This window comes from Anopheles arabiensis, chromosome 3 (assembly GCF_016920715.1).
Source record: "Anopheles arabiensis isolate DONGOLA chromosome 3, AaraD3, whole genome shotgun sequence".
Classification (NCBI taxonomy): Eukaryota; Metazoa; Arthropoda; class Insecta; order Diptera; family Culicidae; genus Anopheles; species Anopheles arabiensis.
This window is the reverse complement of record NC_053518.1, coordinates 74996194-75020109: the sequence shown is the minus strand read 5'-3', so window position 1 is coordinate 75020109 and position 23916 is coordinate 74996194. Positions and strand designations below refer to the sequence as shown.

Below are 23916 nucleotides of genomic sequence, written 5' to 3'. Positions count from 1 at the left end.
TTGTCTTGACGCACTTGTCTTGTGTCATTTCCGTTTGTGTTTAATAATCGGGCCTAATATTCTTCTTCTTTGGCTCAACAACCGCTGCCGGTCAAGCCCTGCCTGTACCACTAGTGGGCTTGACTCTCAGTGACTTATTTGGTATCATAGAATGATAGATAAGTCCTACGTATGGCGGCACGGTCCATTTGTGGCTTGAATCCATACCGGGCATGTTGTTAAGTTGTACGAGTTGACGACTGTACCAGGAGACTGACTGTATAGAGAGTGTTGGAAATTGAGATAGGCAGAACACACCCTTTATTGGGAACACACCCTTAAAGTTGTGGCTGAATCAGATAACCCAGTAACTAAATTCAAATTGGAAAAATGCATAATTGAAGAAGAATTATCAGAGAAATCGTATCCATCGCTTGCAGAGCACGTAGGTTCATGTTAAGAACACCACGAAAATTAAAAATTCATCAAGTTAGCATTGCCTAGCATACACCACGAAAATTACAAATTCATCAAGTTAGCATTACCTAGCATACGTACTAAGATCTCTATTCAACTGTAAGGTGAGCATTGCACTTATTAGGAAACATGATTCCTATTTAATACGACAAGACCTTGAATGAAATCCGCGGTTAGAAAGGTGGAGGTTCGATTCGGGATGCCAGCCATTTACAGGGTTTTTGCTCGGAAATACTCCTCCCCTACACTCATGCAGTCCCGGATACTGAGTAAGCCGTATGCCCTACACAGAAAATAATATCTCTCAATGTATTGTTCTGCTTGTGGCATTGCTATTACTGGGCGATTTATTTTTTTAAATGGAATTTTACAGTTGACAGTTTAACTTCATACCTAAACCACACGCTTAACTTATCTGTGGTTTTCATTGTGATTTTAGAAGACGAATAGATCAACGATGCGGTTGAGTTGATGTTAAAAACAGATTCTTCACATTCCTGGTATATAGCAAATAGAATTATAATGTCGATAGCCTTTGAACATCTATTGAAATGGCTTGAAACAAATATCTTTTTTTCTTAGATAACAATCTTAATTAATGAGGTCTGATTTAACTATTGCCTAATGTGTAGCGTTAAATGCAACGTAAAATTAAAATTGACCTGCATTAAAGCCTGCCACATTGGTTTAGGCCATGTATTTTATGTCAGATTGTCAGACTCAATATAATAGTTTTATTGTCAGATTCAATATAATAGTACAAAAATCATGTTGGTAGATGGAAGGAAAATGCTCGCTCATTGTAATTCCCTAACTTTAACAAAATTTTGCATTCTTTTTTCCTTTACCAAAATGAAATCAGACAATTATCAGGCACGTATTATGGACGCAGCTATCAAAAGCGATAACATGTTTAATGTGTAACGAACAAACCTATCTACAATACATTTAACGTACCAAAGTTACGTCTGCATGGCAAGAGCGCTCTCCTACTACCAATTTTCTCCACCAATCGTTCGAACCAATCTTCATGTTGTTTATTGATTAACCTTGTGCCCGACTAGCCCTAGCAGAACGAAAGGGAGAGAGTGGAACGAATCGCACAGCCCAGTGCCCTAAAATCGAACAGCCGTAAATCAAATTTTAATGTTGTTTCGCCACCATTTAACGTGCCACTCGTGCCATTCGCTTGCGTATCGTGCGTTTCTCACCGAGTTTGTTTGTAATGGGCTTTGGGCCAGTGTTGTTTTTTTTTCGTTTACTTTCCACTATCAGCGCGCTAACTTTTACGGCTTCTTTTTCTATCTCGTCGCCCCCCGTTTTTGAGGTAAGATAGGCGAATCGTGAGGGGAGAAAATAGACTAGAAAGGAATGCTTTCCGAGTGTGAAAAATTGATTGCTCCTTCGGGAGCATCGGGGCCGGCGGCGCGAATGAAAGTTGCAGTCCGGCCAAAATCTGACACACAGCCGGCCCGAGCGCGAATGTCTAGCATGGGAGCGTAAACAATTGATTGTTTGATTATACGATAAAGAAAAGTGACATAGACGTGGAGTCATGACAATTTTTTTTTCCCTCCCGCAGGGTTAGGGATATACATGTGATAGGAAATAGAAACGAACAAAAAAACAAAAAAAAAACAACAGCTACAAACAAAAGCTCCGTGTTGGATGTGCGCTGAGGAGATGAAAGTAGAAAATAGAGCGGGGAAAAGTAAATCGAAACGCTAAATAAGTAAAGCCACCATGCTTTGGAGGGAAGCGAAACGATAAGATTAGAGTCGCAGAAAGCGAAAAGTCAATCAACTTTCACTTACACGTCGCGAGCGAAATCGCTGAAAGTGGTCTAAGCAGTGTGATTCCCGTAATCACATTACGGAGTGTTTCGTTTCGAGATTTGCCGTATCGTATCGGAAACGACCGTGTCATCCAATTTGGAGTGGATTTTTGTTGTTGTGTGAATAAGAGTGTTTAGTAAGTTGATAGCTAAAAATAGACATGGCATCGCTTTGTTTATGTTGATAGTGTTTTAACACACGATGGTATGATTGGGATTAAGTCGGGAATTTTGATTACTATATAAAAACCTACGGTTGTATATGTATAGAAGCTCCAAAGCTTTTATCAACAAACATTTCTACATTAAATTTGTTCTTCAAATGGTGTTTTATATCACTCTTAATTTTTATTTTAATATAAATTGATACTACAGTACACTGAAATTCAAGCAGTTTCGTTGACTTTGCATGTATTAATAATAAAAATAGACGCGTGATGAAGTGGTCCTGATGCTTTTGAGGACTTGTTGATAGAGCTGTCCCCTTTCTTAATTTTATGCGATGCGATGTGGATTTGATGGCGCTCATATTGAAGCCAAATGTACTTATAAATTCACACAAAAAAGCGCACTTTAGATTTAGACATAGCATTTTGAAAAGAAGATTAATTTAATAAAAAAAAGGATTAAAAATTGCCCAAAATTCTACATAACCTCTTTAAACACAAGAAATAACTCTCCTTTCCTGACAATACTGGTTGAGGAAACCATGGAAAACCCCCTTTTTAAATAAAAGACCAGGCGGCTCCATTGCCTTCGCAAAACAATGCTGTGATAAGCATGCTTCTTTGCCATCAATAATACAGTTTAACCAGAGTTCAAATAAAACTCCAGAAATTACTTTCATTCTGGTTTAGATTTTTTCTCATGGTTGATGAAATGACAATTTACTATTATTCAGCAGCGCATAATTTGAAGAAACTACATTACTGACACCATTTTACCACATTACGCGACAAGCCAATTGATCGATAAAATGCAATTTAAAGAATAGCTAGACAGCTCATATTATCGATGGTTACTTAACATTGTTATCCCCGGTATTGGTGTCTATTGATTATTACGAAAATTGCCATCAACATTAAGCTAGTAATTTAAGCAGCTTATTATCACCTCTATCGCTCGTTTGCTATTGTTCCATCGCTTGATGAACTCGAAAGACAATAGAAAGACGATTGTAACAGTACGATGATAAAGTGGCAGAAAAAAACTCCTCTTCTCGTGACGAGAAAGTATGCACTCGTACCGTGGTAAGGATAAATATCCCCAGAAAATCGCATCACCGTCACCACAATTCGATAACGGATAGGACGGGGCGGACAAAAACAAGACATGGAACCCGCCCCGGGGAAGGAAAATAAATTCTTCATCATCAACGACAGTGCTGTTTGGCGAAGGGGCAGTCTGGAATGCTGATGAAATCGACCGGACATTGGAGGATTTATGAAGGTTGACGGCGCACGGGGCACACCGAGCGTTTGGGGTTCGGGCGTTTTTTTTTTCGTATGCTTTATTGGATTGTGCTTTTGTTTGTTTTTCGGGTCCTTCTCCGATACGGTGCAACCGAGAGCCACGGATGAAACCAGAAAACAAACATAAAAATAGCCTCAAGAACACTTCCGCTCGCGGCTAAAGAGGGATGTATGTTATTGAGATGTTTGATTGTATTTTTATTGCCATTTATCAAACACAACAACAGCACAGCCCCAGGAAAAAGGAAGGGAGGTCGAGTGTATCGAGTGTATACAGCACTAGAGTGTAGCGTAAACATTTACGGTTGATTTCATAAAGCCATTCAATGGCTTAATTCAGCACGGCAACCACGAAAGAGGCGGCAACATGTCATGTGAGACCATGCGAAATTCTGCCTCTCGTAAAGCATACGCTAAGACACCTACAAGCCTACAAGACCGGTTCGACGACGAGATTTGCTTGGGCGGAAACACGGTGAACCAGACTTTCACTCACCTTTTTACTGGATCGCTTATGATATATCCGTGGATGTAGCACGCACAGATAGCGGTCGACTGCCATGCACACCAATATAACAGCACTTTGTTGTGATAAAGCTCCTCGTAGTAGTGCCTGTATGCGTGAGGGAGTGGGAAAAAAACGTTCTTAAAAGCTTAGTAAGGGCGCCTTCGGTGCCGCGTCAGTTACCTGAATTTGGCAGAAGATTTCCCCGTAAGGCCAGCAGTGTAGTAAGGCAGGTAGGGCGCTGAACGGTATGATCAGCAGCCCAATGGCCAGATCGTTGAGGGCCAGCGACGTCAGCAGGTAGCGGGGCTGTGGATGGATGTAGGCGGCATAGCGGCGGCTGTTGATCACCAGTATCACCATCAGATTCGCGCTGATAACCAGAAACGTTAGCAGCACGATAAACAGTGCCTGCAGCACATCGAACGGGCCGATCTGGTGGAAGAAGTGGCCGGCGAACCGGTTGTGGGTGCAACTGATATTATTTATCGCTGGTGCTACTAGATGTTTACCAGCCTTCAGATCCATTACAGCGGCAACATTATCTGGCAGGAGTTGGGGAAAGGAAAAAAGAAGAGCAAACAAATAGAAAGCCACATTGTGTTAGATGATAAATGACTGCGTGACGGTAGAGTTTTTTTTTATCAAATGATTATTATGTACCAGATTAGCTGCTGTTAATGTGCCCCAACATGATAGTATTTTGTGTTTAAGGTGATTTAAAACTGAAAATAAATACACGCATTAATCAAGCTTCATTATACGTGGAAAATGGACGACCGTCATTGTGAAAATACATGTTTTCGTTTTTAGACTTTAAAAATGTGCTGCAATGTTTTGTCGTAGCAAAACCGTTTGAGTTGATACCTGCTCAGAACTTTTTTGCTACTTTCTTTAAATTGTGTCTGAATTGGTGTTATGGTTTACTACATTTGAGATAATCAATACAATTCAATAATTTTCAACAAGGATTATCTCAAAATTCAACATATCTGGTCAAGTGTTGTACCATAAAAATTAAACACAAAATGCAAACACTTATTATAAAATCGTTTTCTAGAATCTCTTCATATCGTTCTACCATACGTTCGCTAAACTCATAAGAGAAAGAGTTTTGTGATAATTGTCCTTCTTTTGAATTGTTAAAAAATACAGAAAAACTGTGATCTTTAATTGAATTAAAAAGAACATGCGATGAGTTTGAAGTTGGTAAATTCATCTTTTGGGGCTATATTGGTCTAGTTGTATTTTCTTTTTTCGCATATATTTGGCAGAAACGTCACAATAATTGTGAAACATCAGGCGCCTCCATTCGTACGAGCAACTAGGCGCCTCCACCTCACGTTGGAAAACCAGGCGGCTCCATTTAAATAATAAAATATAATTTAAATGTAGTTTGCTATCCTCAAAATTATTCGTTTATATCAAGAGAACTCAAACTCATCAGTAAAAAAATATTTCTCTAGAAATCATTGTCATATTCGCTCAAAATGTAAATCACCTTGATTTTGTTGCCGTGTCACTGATTTAATTCATAATCCGTGCAAACTCACTTAGCTTCTTTTAAACACATTAAACTTTATCCAGGTAGCTCAGGAAAGGTGTTCTCGGGATGGCACTAAAAAACAGGTTAAAGTTTGCTCACCGTTGCATAGAAATTAACCAGCACCTCTCCATCGCTAGCCCATTTGCCCTTGGGTTCATTTGTCCTTTTTCATCAAACAAACCAATTGGTCCCTTTTTTGATGCCCGAGAGACGTCTCCGTCCCTGGACACACTTCACCACCAGTGCCACCAGGCAACCAGTTTACAATTCATTTCAGCAGCATCATTAAAATGGAAGCTGCTTTCTTGTGGGAAAGCAAGCAAGACAAAGTAAGTGCGGAGGAAAGAGAGCGAAGCAACGAAAAGAAGAAAGTGCCCCAACCAATTCGATGCATCGTTCAGCACTGGAAAAGGTTTCGTTTGGTGGTTTTGATAGCACTGAAACTGACCAAATTTGACGAAGGAAGAATTGACCCACATCGGGGGGGGGAGTGGGCAAATTTGTTACAACCAAAACGGAACCTTTTCGGGTTGGCTTGGATGAAGTGGCAACGATTCACGGGGCGGCTACGAAAAGTGCGTAAAGATGACCGAAATCATTAGGCGAGGGTTCGTTTTGATTGAGTTACACGAGCCTCCGGGCGAGTTTTGGAGTGTGAAGTTGTAGCCGAGTTTTCTAACAATCAATTATCAATGCTCTACGGTGCGATAGGGTATTGGCAAATGAATTGGCCTTGATCATATTTTAAGCAGTTATTACAGATAGCAAGAAAATGAATGTCATTCAAAGGACTCATAGCTTTATTCACTGAATAGTGAGCATTTGAAAACTCGCTGTAAAAATTTTTAAAGTTTGTTTACCACATTGCGAAACACGATTGATCAAATCCGAACCAAACGAAACGTAAGCAAACAATTTTTGAGTAAATTTTCAAATGCTAATTTTCAGTGGATAAAGCGAGCTATCTATTCAAAGACATATCGTTCTAAAGCTTAAGCTCTCATCTTTCCGTTTTTATGCATAAAATGCTTCAAAATGTATAAACTCATATGGAAAACATAGGCACCATAGGGCTATCAAACTATCAATATTGTACCAGTATTACCGCAGGACTCCACACAGCATTACACGGAGCGCAACATAACAACTGACAACTGCCAAACGCTTCATAAAACGCTTGGGAAAGCAGGTAAAGCGTGTTATGCGCTCCGTGTTATGCTGTGTGGAGTCCTGCGGTTAGAGTATTAAGCAAGGACTTTGAAAGAGAACAGGTCGAAGCGTTTAGAGTAAATTGACAGAAAGCCGTGGGAAAATTTTGACACTTAAAGTAAACATTGTTTATGTTTAGCGATGGACGTTGCGATGGCGTGAATGAGAATTTTGTTCAGCATTTTGCATTCATTCCCTTTAAGAATTTTATAAGAATTAGAATGCAATTAGAATATTACATGACAGATAAAATTCAAAGATCTCATTTATCGTTCATTCGCAGGTTATGAGCAAAGGACGGTATGCATATTATACCAGTGTGTGCCGATTGGATGTTTCATTTTACTCTCAGTGTTTGATTGAAAGTAAATAAGACTTCTTTTACACTGTTGAAACATGTACTGTGCTGTTTTATGCCTGTTAAACTTTTCGTTCTTCCAGCAGGACCGTTGCAAACGGTAGCGATTCGTGGTCACGGAATGGCAATCAATTTAAAAGGTTACCCATGGTTCTGAATACAGAGAAAAGTGTAATTACTTCTCCTTTATTCTCCAGAAGTGATTGACCGCAAGAAAATTTGACCAATATAATCTTCCTAACAGTAGATTTGTCCACTTTTCCGCATTAACTATTAGCCATTTGTTTGTATACACTTTTTCATGAAACTGTCAAAAACGAGCTGAAAATGGGCACCTAGCAACGGGCTTTGCGTCGACCTGTTCTCCTTAATAGATCTTGTGTAAAACCCTGTTTTACAAAAATGGAACTTAGTGAGTGAACTAAAAATAGTACAACAATTAAAAAAATATGAAACAAGGTTGGGGATGAACATAACATTTTGAAGGTTTCTATTTATTCTAAGCATAACTATTTTGAATAAAATAATACAAGGATCAATTTAATCATTTGTGCATCGAACATGAAATAAAATTCTGCTTTATTAAATATAATCGTTATGTTATTAAAATTGGTAATAAATTCAAAATAAAAATGTATTTTATGTGTATAAAAGAAGAACTGTTCGACAAGATGCCCATAAAGTATTGAGCGTAATACGAGATTAAGTCTATATTTCAAATCTTAAGTATTCATTAGATTACACTCAAAGTGTTGCTGCATAAGCGTACCCGTAAGGCCAAGCTCTCGTTTCACTACCCCGCCCCAAAAAACTCTCGCTCACCAACGAAATCTCAAGAAAACTTTATTAAGTCGCTTTACCCATACCAAACCACAATCCGAGCGATTTTGTGTGTCTAAAATAGCTTTTCAAACTTTGTCTCCCGCCGGGAAGCAGCCGTGCGGCGTCATGAAGTCATGAATCCCTGTCTCCACCGCTATCTATAATAAGCAGCCTGTGTCACTTATGTCTGTGTGGTTCTTCAATTCCCCCAGCATAATGTCATCAACTTCGCCAGAGCCATAATCTGCATCCAAATAAACAAGCACCATACAGCCGCACAGCACACAGGCTGCCAGCCTTCCACTTAACATAACACGCTACACCGTAACCGAAAACCGTTACCAAAAGCCGACCGACTGTACAAGTAAAACATTTTATCCGATTTAGGTCGCCCGTCCCCTCGACGACGACGACGATGACGTCGGCTGTGTTTCCTGGTGCTGGTGGTGACCTTTTCCCTGTATACAATCAGCCCATGACGTCTCATGTGTATGTGTCAAAAAAGCAACAATGCATCTTCTGCCAGGGATCTGCTCTGCGCTATCATGCTAATGTCCGACCTGTTGGAGCGAACCGTTCCAGCCGGAACCGTGTTTTGCCTTTTGGGTGTGTGTGTGTGTGTGTGTGTGTGTGTGTGTGTGTAGGATGGTATGCAAGGATGAAATAACGGTACAGTTATGATACCGAGCCTTCCGAATGTAGTGAAACTTATTTCTATTTTAAGACAAAATGTTACCATGCACAACACAGTAGGAGGAAACTGCATCGTCGTTGGTATTGATTTCTACTGATTTTAAAATCCAATTCCTACTGAGTTTTGATTGATTTAAAATCTAATAAAAACCAATATGAATTCTTCAGAGCTTATTTTTTTATATTTTTTTATCCTTTATGTCTTTCAATGCACTTGATGAAGTACATGTCACTGTAAGTCTACTAATAATGCAACAGTACCTAGAACAGAGAGTCCAACGGCTGGCAGGAGACATCATGCTAACTGGATTTGGTTCTGTTTCATCTCTGACAAGACAAACCACACACTCTGGCGCGCTTATGATTCTTCAAAGCTTGCTCCAAAAACATTACCCTTGCGAGGGATGTGCCTTCTGCGAAGCGGTAGCGTGAAAGATGGAAGCCAAATGACGTCGAAGGTTAAATTGTGGTGTGTGCCAGTGTCAAGGTAGGCACGCTCTCGCAACCTTAAACACTGTTTGCGTAGTGCTAAATGATGTGTTTGTGGAAGAAATCAAATGCAAATAAAGAGCGGTACTCGAAGGGCTATTACAGTGCACGTCAGATACCACTCAAAACAGTAACTTTACTCTTTAAACATAGGAAACAGTTTCGCGCAATTTCCAAACAACCAGCAGCAATGTAAAACTATTTTGTCAGAGCTTGATCAACAACAAAAAATAGCTACATAGCCCGTGCTGTTTTGCGATAAATAGCCCGGAAAGTAGTTGGCGGTGGTTTTTTTAATGGGAAAACATTTTCATTAGTTATACGTCCACTTTTCCGGGGACAAATAATAGTGCTCCAAGCTCACACACACTGCGTACATAGCGGGAAATACATACGGCACAAAAAAGGGGAGAACTAGACACAGATTCTGCAAACTACCACTTCAGGCGGCGCTCTTGAAAGGACAGCAACGACAGACAGTGTGTGTGTGTATGTGGTGAGATATTAAAGAGCGATCGCCCTGCAGAAACTGTTGCTCCAGCCAGGAACCAATTAGATACAGATACGGAACGGTGTGTACACGAAACAAAATGAAAAAACCTCTGCTATATTTACGATCGGTATGGAGTGTGAATAAATCAAGCACAAAAGCTCGGATAAGCTGGAGGGAGCTTAACAAAATGGTTGATAGTATACGTGGAAGAGTAAAAATGCTAACTTTAGTTTCATTTGTTAAAGGAACAAAGTGAAAAGTAGTAGTAGCGACGAAAACGGGACAATTTTATCTAAATAATAACTTTTTATCTGTTTTTTTTGTAATCTGGATCAGCTACAAAATAAAATTAAAACAATCTCTGACAAATGCACTAATAAAGGCAGCATTAGGACAAAAATAATGATTGTGGAGTAATGATTGATTATTCGGTGGTCTCATGGTACAGTCGTCAACTCGAACGACTCAATAACAGACTCAAGTCGTCATGGGTTCAAGCCTAGAGTGCCAAATATAAGAAAAATAGTTCCTCAACCTTGTATTTGATTCTGATGTGTCAATTTAGCAAAACATGTACGTGCGGTCACAACAAAAACTTGTTTTTGTAGCCAACAATCTGTTTTATCAAAATTGATAAACTCGCCTTTTTGAGGCTGAACATCATTTACATTCGTTCCACAAACACAACAACACTAAGGAAATATGTCACAGGATGTTTACAGTCAGTTTTCAATATAAACAACATTATTCAGCGTTGAACGTTAATGCTCGAAAGATTTTGGTTATTACTCCAATAACCAAGGAAAATGACTCCAAACAACCTGTTATCAAAATTTGAAATATTTTTAAATCCAACGAATAGTGTATTGGAATTGGTTCCGGAATCAAAATTGGCTCTCGAATCGGAAGTGGTTCTCGAATCGGAATTGGCTCCTAAATTAGAATCGGCTTCCAAACGGAATCAGTTTCGGCATCGCCATAAAAATAGGCGCTTGGGTCCAATCATACTACGTATCGATAACCGCAAAAAAAAAAAAAAAACTAGTTGTAAAAGATCCATTCTCATGGAGATTCCCGGACTGATTTCGCTTCTAAAACTTATTTTTTCATTTCAAGAACTAATTCACATTCCGGAGCTAAGTATAATTCTGGAGTCAATTATGATTCCGTTATCTGGTGTCAACTTTAGAATCGGTTCCGTAGTCAACTCCAGAATCAGCTCCAGAATCGACTCCGGAATCTGCTCCGGAATCGACTCCGGAATCGGCTCCGGAATGGACTCTGGAATCGACTCCGGAATCGGCATCGAAATCGGCTTCGGAATTGATTCCAAACACGGAATCGGAATCGGGTAGGTCCGATTCTGAGCTCTCACTACTAGTACATTGAGCTTTATTTAATATTATACACATAAACAGAATATTTCAAGTGATAAAGTATTGATATTGCATAAAAATTAATATAAAACAAAACATCAGATGAACTTGATCGCATTGAATCTAGATGGAGTTGGTTATCTACATTATTTGACGAATTTGCTGTTGTTTAGAATCTATTTATCATATCAGCTGTGTAGCATATATCTGACAGCATAAGTGTTATGTCATGAACTGAACTACGCCCTTAAGTGATGTCATATAAGACTCATCTATTATTTCCATTGAAGCCATTCTTCACAAAATTTCTGTTTTGAAAGTAAAAAAACCTTTCCTGATACATATTGTGACCATTTTAACGCTTTATCATATATTGCCTGTGATTAATTGAATCCTTTTTCAACGAATCTTTTCATGACAAATTAACCATGATCGAAAAAAAAGCTCTCAACCATGAAAAAAGACCCAAACAACAATCTAAAAAGAGCCAACAAAAAACTAACAGTTAATGGTCACATATTATTCGTCAAACAATTGTTAATCGCATATCGCTGCTCCGGTTAGCTTGAAGTTTGATGATGATGATGAAAACGAGCCCAATACCGGGCGGAGGCTGGGGTCTGCCCCCGCTAACGCTTTTCTTTTACGATCGATTCGCAAATGATTTATTATTTATTCCACCTTGTCTGTCTCTTTCTCGCACTACACCGAGCAGCAAACCGACAACAGCACCGTGGCCACTACATCCGCCACTACGCCCCGGGCTCTGTCGGTTGCTCGATTATCCGTGAAACATTTCCTGTACGTATGTGCGTATGTGTGTGTATGTTCATGTGTGTGCACATTTCGTGCACAGGCGTTTCGTGTCGCGTTTCCTTTTCTGCACCATGAATTGTTGATAGGAAGGTATCAATTTTGCGAGCAACTATTCTGCACAAAATCGGTAACAAGCAACACGGCAAGCAGTGGGAAACATGGTGCAAGATCTGTTTGAGTAAACATTTTATCACACACATACAGAGTGACACACACACATACACATACATATACACAACACATACGGTGAACAGAAGCTTAGCGAAGAAATGGAATAATGACAGCATTCGGTAAGTGGGTTTGATGGGCTTGTGAAGATGTTCGGAGAAATGCTTTTTTTGTTGTCGTTGTTGTTTCCCATCGTTTCCGGCTGTGTTCTACACGTTTGACGTACAATGCAGAGTACTAGTTTTTGCCTCCTCCCCCGCTTCTGCTCTTCCCTTTGCACTGTCCCCGTGCTGTGCGAATATTCAAGGAAAAATCGAACACAATGTCACACAAAACTTATCCAAATCCAAAAGACTACAAGCAGTGCCTCCTCTGCTAATCTTTTTTGTTGTTCCATTTTCGTGCATCTTAAAAGCGAGACAGAAAAAGAGATAAAAAAAAAGATGGAGAGCTAAAACAGATCACATCGTGTCTTGGCGTGCGCGCGCGTGTCGTTTGCTTTTCCTCGCACAGAGCAAACACACAAAGAAGCAAAAGCGAATCGGACGCCCGGAAATGGCAGACGAAGTGTCTACTATTTTCCGACCCTTCTGCGAATCGATTCTCACTCTGCCGCGGCACCGAGAGTAGGGGAGGAATATTGGCTTTGGCAGGCAAAATGATCTGTGAAGGAACGTATTTTTATTTCGATTCGATTAAGCAGGTTTTCATTTCATCGCCAATCTACCTTACCGCCAGCAAGCGTATCGCCAGAGAAGCGTGTCCTTTTTCGGTTGGGTGGGAATGATTGACAGGGAAGCTGGCTGTAGTGCCCCGGAGGCAGGTTCTTAATTTCATGCGGCAAAGGCATCAATGTCAGCCGGCGTGAGGAGGCATCAGTTTGCTCATTTTGCTGTGTGTGAGTGTACGTTGCCACCATATGCGTTCGACCCTGTTGAAGGGTTTTGTTAAAGGGTTACGGTACGCTTCAATCGGAAGATGCTTGTCGTTCTTCACCGGTCGCTTAGCAATTTTCCCCACATCACAAACAGCTAATTCTTCATTTCCCATGCTGCTCGTTTTTGTATGTTTTAAACCAGGACTTGCAAAATCTTTGTTTTTTTTCATTCCTCCTTCTACTCCTCCAGTAGCAGCCAAAAAAAAGAAAACACAGTAAACAGGATTTTTTCTGCTTCTTAAAATTCCTAGAACACTAATCCGTGCACGAAGGAAGGCAGCGGTCGTGGGCGTGTGTAGAGGAAAATAAATAAAAGGAAAAATAGCGTCCTGATCGATCGCATCAGCATTCGCATTCCGATTCCGGAGCATCTCAGACATTCGGCTCGACGGGGGTTCGGAGGCAGGACGGGGCGGCTGCGGACGGGGTTTTTTGTGTTTTGGGCCCTCACCCAACATCCGTGGGGCATCGTTTTGTTAGAGTCTTTTTTTGTTATGGTTTTTGCTTTCCTTCCGCACACACAGACATCAATACAGGCTCCGTACCGGTGAATGGTTGTGCTGGTGGTGATGGACTTTGTAGAAACACCCTCGATTTGATTCACGGACTATGATGGAGCCTTTTTTTTTTTTTTTTTTTTTTGTTTATTTGCTCGAGACACTGGAGCGCACTGAATTGAAGATTTATCTTTTGCTGGTGTATTGTGTTTTTGCCGTGCTTTACGGGATAAATAAAAGGATACTTGTTTATTTGCTTTGTTGTTTGTCCGTAGCGTTACACCAGCTGTGAGTGCTTTTTTCGCGAAATGGCTTAGGGCGAGCTGTTGCATGTATGTAACAATGCATTACATTTTTTTCTTCTTCAAACGAACGACTGCAATGTACACTAATGACGTTCGATTGTAATTAATCATTCATGCGGAAAATATTGCACACATTCCAAACGATTCCCACATTAAAGGTGCGCTGAAGGCGTTAGAAGATCAAACAAACACTGAATCGTGCACCAAAATGTGGCAACCCGTGGCCATGCCACTGGGCACACACGGTACATACGGCGCGCCGTACATTACATATCAAACCGACGAATGTTTCAGTACGGCTGCCTAATTTGAAAATCAAATATTTATGGTTTTGCACGCCTTGCGGGGGTTTTCTGTTTTTTTTTTTTTTCATTTGCTTTGCTTCTACCCTTCAGCAGCTACAGCAACTGCTTTCATGTTTCGTGCGCCGCTGTTTTGAAAGCATCGATCAAGCATGGAATTACTTTGTGCGGCGTGGCTGCTCCGGTGTGGCCATGGCAACACGCACACACGAACGACTCGTTGCGTTTGAAATGGAAACCGGTTCCAGGGAAAGCTCATGCCGGAAATGAGCAAGCAGCCGGATAGGTAACTCAAAGAGTGTAGGGTTTTGTTTTGCTAATGGGCTGTTGCTTCACCACATCTCGATTCGAAGCGAATTAAATGCTTCATTTGATGATATAAGATGATTATCGTTTCTTATGGGAAAGGACTCAACATATTGTGATATTGCAATAAAGGTTTTAAGAAAAAATAATTAATCGTTTTTCAAAACCAGTCAATGAACAGGCGAAACATGGCGTCAGAAAGTAATTGGGTAGTTGATTTATTTAATTGTTCAAATATTCTACTTACTTGTAACTATGGTTATATAAAATAGGCAAGGAATACTAATTTTCAATGTGTAATTCAATTTTCAATAAAAACTAAATGCCTTCGCCATGATTGACGCCTGAACTGGCTTGTTTTTTACGTGATTTTTTACCGCAAAAAAACCATTAACCGGGAACATTTTTTTTGTTATTTTATAACAATTAATTTCATCAATATACTGCTATACAGCGCCTACCACAACTATATGGACAGTCGTTTTTCGCGATTTGTGGAAAATCCGTAAGAGATAGATAAAACCAAAGAATGTATGAGCTGTACAGAATTCTTTTTCACATTCTTTTATATTTTTTTTCATACCATTTTTACTTTTTACAAAAAAAAAAACAAATCTATGGTCGTACCATAAATATAAAGAGACTTCGAAAAAACAGGTTTTTTTTGTGCTAACTAACGCATTTAAAAATCGCTCAAAAATATAAATAACATATTCTAGCAAGGTTTAACGGAAAAAAATGTTTAAAAAAATTAAAAAGAGTTATCATAACTTTTTTTAAGGTTTCCAACAAAAAACATCAAAATTTGTAAAACATGTTTTTTTTCATATATTATATACGATTTTTTTTAAGATTATTGCGTAATTGTTTGTTATTTTTTTCGTAATAAGTCGTGTTAAAATGGCTTTTAAACTTTGAAAGAATATACAAAAATGCCAAATAGTTTTCTGCACATCTCATACATTCACTGTTTTTATCTGTCTCCTCTGAATTTTGCGCAAATGACAGAAAACGACTGTCCATATAGTTATGATAGGCGATGTAGCTATTCAGTCAAAAATTGACGATTTTTCGTAGTTTCATCTTCACCCACTCTTACGAAACGTTAATTGCACTTTAAATAATAGTACCCTTTGAGTCAGTAGACAAAATTTTACACTTCTATTAGGTGAGTTCGGACACCGGACACCGTGGGTCAGCTTGTAGACGACGTTTAATACTGTTCCGGCATCTACAGCATCTTGGCACTATTAGACAACAATGAGCTTAACAAAAGCTCTAACGATAAATTAACTAAACGTAAATGAATCAAATGGGAAAATGAGATATTGATGGTGAAAATACAAATAGGACAATAAATTACTATAGTATAAATTATTATTGAAATATACTAATAGGAAGAAATTAAGAACCGTTTTACAGATGCAATAATACTATCAAAAACAAATAAATATACCAGTACTATATGAATGAATGGTACAATGAATAGTGAAATACTAACAGCCGATCTGTTTATCGGTAAGTACCGATCTGTTTTTGAGCTTGCTTACATTCCTGTTTGCAAGCTAACTATCATGTTCTATAGCTTATCCTTACTTAGAAAGTTCTCTTTTTACTCAGAAGGAACGGTCACGATTAAAACTTCGAACATGTTTCAATAGAACTAGATTAGTAGCCATTTTCAAAAGAACCTAACCCGACCACCATCCTTCATCGATATTGTCGATGTGACATAAAAATACAGCCAACATTGCAAAATTAATCCATCACAGCACCATCCACAGCCGGTGCTCGCAGTAGGATTTGCCGGCAAATTTCCACCTCATTTGCTGCATTCCTATCCCATCCTGCAGGGAATACTTCGAATGCTTGCACTCTGACACTTCCCAAGCGCGTTCGAATATAGAATCAGTGCAACGAACACACACACAAAAAGCTGGCTTCTCACTGCTAAAACACGATAATGCACTTTTGATGAGAGGAACGAGCGCCAGCACTTAGTGCATTGGAAATGTCCGTACGGAGGAGGCAAAAGAAGCTCCCTGGAGAATGAGCTCGCGTGTCGTCCACGACACCTCCCGTGCGACGTAAGCTTCTTTTTCGCCCGAACCCAGGCAAGCTGCCCCACCATCCACCCTCGATGGGTCAAGATGGTGCCTCGTGGTCGTCGCCGGTTTTCGCTTTCGCATCATTTCGCGCTCACACGAAGTGACCATAAAATTGTAGCACTGTCATTTCCTTCTTTTTACTGCCAGCTCATCAACCACATTCCGGTCACCGATTTTCCCGGCAGTCTTAACGGCAGAGCTGAGAATGTGAGAAAATGGCGATAAAACACAGAATCCAAAAATGAGAGGAAGCAACAAAAGCAGAAGCCAACGGGTGACGGTGTAATGGACGGTATCAAAAAGCTGTAACGATGCAGGTCGTAACACTTGTGCCACCCGGGGATATGTGTGTGTGTGTGTGTGTGTGTGTGTGTGTGTGTAGTTTGCGTGACCAACCAATGATGGCAGATTGCTTACATTTATTTGCCAGCATGTACGATGTCAAAGCTCATGAAAATTAGTCACTTGTAGTTTGGTGTGGACATTTACATACAAAATAAAAGCAGACGTGAAAGTACGCAACCTATAATCCGAGGTTACGTTTTGTAGTTCTGAAATGGTTCTGAAAAGTATCAAAAATTAAATCGAATGCATAAATTAAACATAAAAATTTGGTAACGCTTTAACCTTAAAATAATTCTAAATAAATTTTTTGACTTCTCAAAGATGCTTCCGGGTAACGAATGTTCAGTAAATGCTGCAAAGTTTGCTGCGTAGCTCGGTAGCTCCAATAATAATTTTTGGACCAAACCAAGTACCAATAATTCCAATAATAATTTTTGAACCAAACTTTTGCTGTTGCTGCTCTGGGCAACAATTTACATTTCTCATCGGCGCTTAATTAGCATAAACTTCGAGCGCACACACAATTTCCTGATCCACTGTTTCACACCTTATGATAATTAGAAATTAATGTAATTAGACAGAATTATAGAGATAGAAAATAAATCATTTAATTCGCTCGAGGAAAGAAAAAAACATGCAATACGGTAAAATACGGTAAACAATTAAAAAAAACCTCATAAGGCTCGTAAGCTTGGTACACAGGGAAAATAGGGAAAGGGTGAAAATCCACTAGAATAACATCAAAAAATCCACTAACCACTAGAACAACAAAACTTATAAATATTCTAATATGAAAATAAAGCTTATTGAGTCCATAGGCCAACTGCTCCATCAAAATCACACAAGATTGTGAGTTCCAATGGGAAAATAAACTCTTCTCTTCCTTTTTTTTTTAATATTTTTGAGCTCAGATTTAGTTCTTCATCATGTCGAAATCGTACAGAAAAAGAAAACAAAATGTAAAATATAAGCATCTCCCATCGTATCGGGTTCAATTAGTGTACCGTCTTGTGAACGACGACGACGACTAAGCGGTAAACGTCAATTCAATTTTACAGCCTTGCTTGCCGGAATTGAATCAGGAAATCCGGAGCCGTGGCCCATTTCCCCGCCGGCCGGATATTGTGGAAGTGACGGATTTGTCAGTTCCACACCAATAGCTTTGTCAGTTCTGCCCTGTTAGAAACAATCAGGCCGCGGTTTCCTGCTTAACTTTCGTAACACGTTTAAGGGTGTTATAAGGCAAGAAAAAGGAAAGTTATTTAAGTGTATAAGTTGTATTTGTTCTATTTGACGTAACGTACTACTCATTCACTTATTCAGTAGCAAGGTCTATATCAGGTTACACAGTAGTGTAACTGTAATAAACGCATCTTTTGTAATTGTTTATACAATAAATATAATTACTATATAGCAAAACGACCGCGTCGTTACTGTTGAATGTAATGTAAGTTTCATATCATGTTCAAACAGTCGTATAAATGTCGAGCAACTTCTAGAGAAAGCTGAACTCTCTGTTGCACCTTTTTTGCTCCATTCTTTCAGCTATCGATGTAGCAGATAAACACCCTCGGAACATCGCCCCATGACCGCGGAAGAACGAACAACGCTACAGCACGTTCGCCCCTTGCGTAGGTTAATTTATGTTCCGTAGCAGCGTTACAAATTGCAAACGAAAACCCAGCATAGAATTGCAAGATGAGCTTTACCGAGCACGGGAAGGAATCGTTTTATTCTCCAAAGACGACTGCAAAAGTGTGAATGGAAACCAAAAAAACCCCACCATCGCACCAAACACAATGTACAACGACTTCCTTCCGGGGTCGAGAGTCCTCCGGCATGGAAGCGACCGCATCGAACTTCTTTTTGTCATTACAGTAAGATTAAAATTCACACCAACTGTGCAACGATACAGCGCGCGCGCGCACACGGTTTTATCTCGGAGGTTCTCGTGCTTAAAGCGAACGTGACGTTCACTCAAACGTTAACTTTTCGCGTATAAAATCACTCAACTGTGGGGACATAAATAACCCGGCGCTGCCGGTGCTGGGACCGGAAGCAACGAGAGCCATCGACGACACTGCCAAACTTTGCGGGCAGCCGCGCTAGCAGCGCTGCATTTTGCCCATGCACTGGCAGCATAATTTGCACCAAAGCTGCATACCTAATGTGTACAGCACTGTTACAGAAGTGGGAGGTGGGAGGCTTGAAATTGAATTTGACTTTTGACTGTTAGAACGAAAAGAAAAGAAAAGAAAACAACAACGACAACAATCGCTATAAATGGTAATGTACATGATCGTGCTTTCGTTAGACAGGGTTTATTGTTCGGTAATTGTAATGGTGTTGAGATTTTTATGGCGACTTTTATTGGGTCTGAAATTTGATAGAGCTCTCAGTTGATAAATTTACTAAGCAGAGGAAGAAAAAATGAAATGGATTATGTTACAACATTTTGATTTTGAACAACCTTTTATTGCTGTTGCAGAGATGATAATTTATTCGACTCACTTGTTGGTTGGTTGAATGTTCACTATGACAGATTTTATAAATCAGATCAGGATGATTCCAGATAAATAATAACTTAGAGTGAACTATAACAATAGTTAATAATTTTCGAATAATCTCTGAACTTTCAACATGAATCCAAAAATGCCCTAATATGTTGAAAATAATCAACAAGCTTACAGCTTTTTATCACATAATTGTACGGTATTTTGTCTTTAAAGCAGAATATGATAACTACAACAATTAAGATAGTTTGCACATTGTTTCACTGCGTAAAAACTGCTGTATTTTTAAATATTAAAAAAACATCAATTAACAACAACGATTGCTCTCTTAAGTATGAATTAATTGCCAAATTGCCCATTTTTTATATATATTATTTTTCGGGTTACATTGAGAAACTGGGTGGAATGCAGCAATCGACTCATCAACCAACGGAAAAGAAGATTTTTTAAGAAAATACATCCAATATTCATTGATTTATCTACACCCAATCAACTGTGGATGAACCAGTGGACGCTGTATTTGCATGCTTTGATAAAGTATCCCTTCTTAATTGGATCGGCAATTTTGTTGTGCTCAATATGATGTTGCAAAAGAGCAATTCATAAAAAAAAATACAAATTTCCTAGGTTAGTTAGTAAGGCCACTCAATTGAAAAGCTTTACGCTTATATTAGTACATAGCCCGAAAAACCATTCAATGGATAAACTATTAGAGCATCGAATGCGTTGTAAATATAGTCAATTATTCACATTTGTGATATTTTAGGGTATTTTAACATCTGTCAGCATTTAGGATTACTAAAACAATTTAGAATATTTCTATGGATACTTAGAAGGATTAAACCATTGTAATTCCTTCTTGGCCCACAGAGCTACCAAACTATAGACTTCAAAGAATAAAAGTATAGCGGAAGTAATGGAGCTTCCTTAAAAAAATAATTAAAATTTTATATTTCAAGTAAATTACATCCCAAAATTATCCCTGCTAAAATGGACAAGGCAAATGCTTAGTATTACTGTTCAATTAAAATTGATTATCACAAATTGCCTGTCAATCTATTTCAAGCTGCTGTTGATGAGCTCAAGCCTATGGTAAATTAATTGTACCGCGCCATAAACGTAAAATTTATCACGATTCTCAATTCAGATAACAAACCGGAGGTGTTATTAAGGAATGATCATCTATAAGCTCTCAGTGCTCTGGCTGAAGAATAAATAATAGTACCAATTACATTTCAAATTAGAAAAAAAACTTATTGAAACCAAATTAAACCTATTAGAAATGTATAAAATATTATTGTTCATCTCATTAATCATGAAAACAAATTGAAAACAAATAATGGCATTTGACACTAAAACCTGACTCTATTTGGGGGTAAAGAAAATATTTAATTTTATGAAAACCACGAGCGACACTCAAAACAAACCGAAAAAGCTGTGCGATGCTTTTTCACCGACAAATGTAAAGTTCAATTGATATCTGAAAATAAAGAAAAGCTATTAAACTGTCTGAAGATGTCGTACCATTCACGCTAGCGCCGTAAAACTAGACCCCCTCCCCTCACCTTTTCTGTCTGTAGCGATGCAACCGTGCCGTACATTATGTTGCTTTCATTTCTCCCACTTCTCATCGATCGTGCGTGCGAACCGAGCGACTCGAACGTACGAAATGTGTACACATGCGACCACAGACGTTCTTCCCTCGTTTTTTTGCACTCAATTTCGCCCACAAATTTAGCATAAGAATAATATCGCTCGCACGTCCCGTAACGCAGGTTGTCGTTCGAGCTGACAGCAGGCACGCTGCGTTACCACCGCATAATACATCGATGCTGCTGGCTGCTGCTGGCTCGTACATCTGTCTGTGCTCAGTGGCACACACTATTCATCACCGACACACCCGATGCCTTATTAGATGCCACTCCACCTTACTGGCACACTGGTACACAGGAGGAGCCGAACCGAAAACTACCGACAAAAGAATATCCCCGGCACTGCCGGGCCGTGGAAAGAGGGTCCCAGTTTTGTACATTCATCATTCCGCAAAAACCACCGACGACGACGACAACGACACGGTCCGGTGCGAGACGGTCCGGAATTTCCTTTCGCGTAGTGCGATACTTTTCACACATACTTCACACGCCCAGCGCCACACTACGTTACCGAAGTTCCCTGCCCGTAAGTCAGACCACTTACAGCTACGCAAGCAAAAGCCCGTTTGTCTATTCACCGTAACCGGTTATGAGTTGGAATAAGAGATGTGGAAAACTTTGCTCATAATTCTCTCGTCTTTCGGTTCCAACGGGGGCCCTGTTCGCTGTTGTATTGAGTTGATTTCTTGCTCTCTCTCTCCAGCGTCCATGGTGGTACAATGGTGGCGATGCTTTAGTGTTACTTTTAGTGTGACACTAAAGATTTTCCACACCGGGATGGTGACACAATTCCGGGCGCGTTTGTCAGCAGCACCAAAAATAGCTTTAAATAAAGTGGTATTAATTATAACGAAAGGAATGCTTTATACTTCCGCTCTGTCACTGCGGGACATTGTGCGGGCAATAAAAGGGTCAAGATGGTAGCTAAAGACGTTCGTTGTAAATTCATGAATTTGAGTAAAAAGGAATGACTTTGCAAACTTTTTAAAATAAGAAGGGATTGAGCGCTGCATATAAAATAAGAGTTTACTTAGAACAAATGCTCAAGACAGCGCGGCTTATGTTAAATTAACATGTTATAGAACAGATTATAGCATTTTTTTATTAAATGGAACGTGTTTATTCCTGTACTTTGCAAAAAAAGGATAAAAATTGTCTATGCAAAGTATTCCCATTTTTTACCCTTCACGGCCCTCCCTTGGGATAGAATATTGATTATTTGTACTTATTAAAAATTTCAAATTAAAACTGTGCGGTTTTGTTTGCCAACGACAGAGGATCGCGATACAACAACAAAAAAATGTACAATATTTATCTGTCAACATACTTTCCTTTTGCTTGCTTTGCTGACTCTCTCCACTGCAGTATTCATCGCGTGGATTCCGTGAAAAGAAAACTCCGACACCCGCTCCAAAAGGGAGCTTTGAAATTGAAAGAAAAGTACCCCTTTTTTGGGGGACAAACCGAACAGCTAACAGATTCATTTATCCGACACGGGTCGTGGCTTAAGACAACGGGACGAAAGCGTATAATAATGGAAAATTTTCCCCCTCACTGCACTATGACAGTGGATGTTTTTTTTCTCACATTTTGTTGAATATTTTCTTTCATTCTAGCCTTTCCCCGCACCAGCCACACAAAGTTGTGCTTAAAGTTAACGGGTCTTTTTTTACGGTCGATAAAAGATTTGAATTAGATCGTTTTTTTTGTGTTGCTTTGTGTCAGGCATAGACTGCAATTTTAGTCGCTTTCAGTACTGTAGACTGGTTAACGATTAAAAACCAGTCACCTTTCGCACGGCATTGTCTCGTCGACCGTACTTTATAGGTGTGCTATCGCTTGGTTGAAAGAGAAATGAACTGAAGGGGAAAAATGTAGCAATGTCTTTCAACTGTACCATTTGCTCGGCTGCTCGCATTAATGGGCAACAATAATGCAACACAGTGCAGTTCACTGCTCGACTGTGCATCTGTCAGCTGCACTGCATCTTGGTGGAATGCTTTTTCCTTGACAATAAATTGCGAATCTTGCGGGTGAGCGAGGAAAGGCATTTCATGCCAGCTCAAGATGCTTTTAGTTCTATAGTTTGATTTTTCCCCTAGCTTTTATGATGGTATATTAGGGTAGGGGACCATTAAAAGCTTTTTTTTGTACATGCGAAAGAAAGGAAGGCACAGAAACAACGATGGATAGCGCGAGTTTTGAATTGAATTCTTTTGATCACATTCACATTTTCCGCATCTATAAAAGGCGTCGTCAGATCGATGAACCCGGGTAAAGGGTTGAACGGAAAAACTCGCTGGTCTTACAGGGTTTTCCAGGAGTTCTCATAACAGTGAGACACTTTATTGACTCCTTCTTAAGTGAAATGAACTTAATGTAATGGGAATTAGACTCTATAGCACAATTGTTGGACAAATCCAGTTGGATTTTCTAAGGAGCCTGTCTAAAAAGGGTGCCATAGAGTCCAATTTCCATCATATGAAGTTCACTTCTAATAGGAAAGAATCGAGAAAGTGCTCCACGACTATGAGAACCCCTGGACAACCCTGTATCATATTTTAAGGCCGGGATAGATTGTCCGTACTCGCTAGTGTGATTTCGATTTTCACTAGCGCATCTGGTGGCGGCTGACCGAAGCATTTTGCCAAACAATTTGGAGCCGCTTCAGAAAAAATGTTGTTTTTCCGTTTTTCTTTACTCAAACTGGACTG

General features: G+C 39.5%; 1 protein-coding gene across 1 annotated transcript in view; it reads right to left on the bottom strand.

The window, feature by feature from the left end:
* Window positions 1–23916, bottom strand: part of LOC120902588 (5-hydroxytryptamine receptor 1) — an 80787-nt gene that overhangs the window by 37277 nt on the left and 19594 nt on the right. Inside the window, exons 2-3 of the mRNA XM_040311442.1 lie at window positions 4451–4812; window positions 4259–4375 (exon numbers count right to left, since the gene is read on the bottom strand). Coding sequence (XP_040167376.1) covers window positions 4259–4375; window positions 4451–4795 — 462 coding nt within the window. The 5' untranslated portion in view covers window positions 4796–4812. The remainder of the gene's footprint in view (window positions 1–4258; window positions 4376–4450; window positions 4813–23916) is intronic.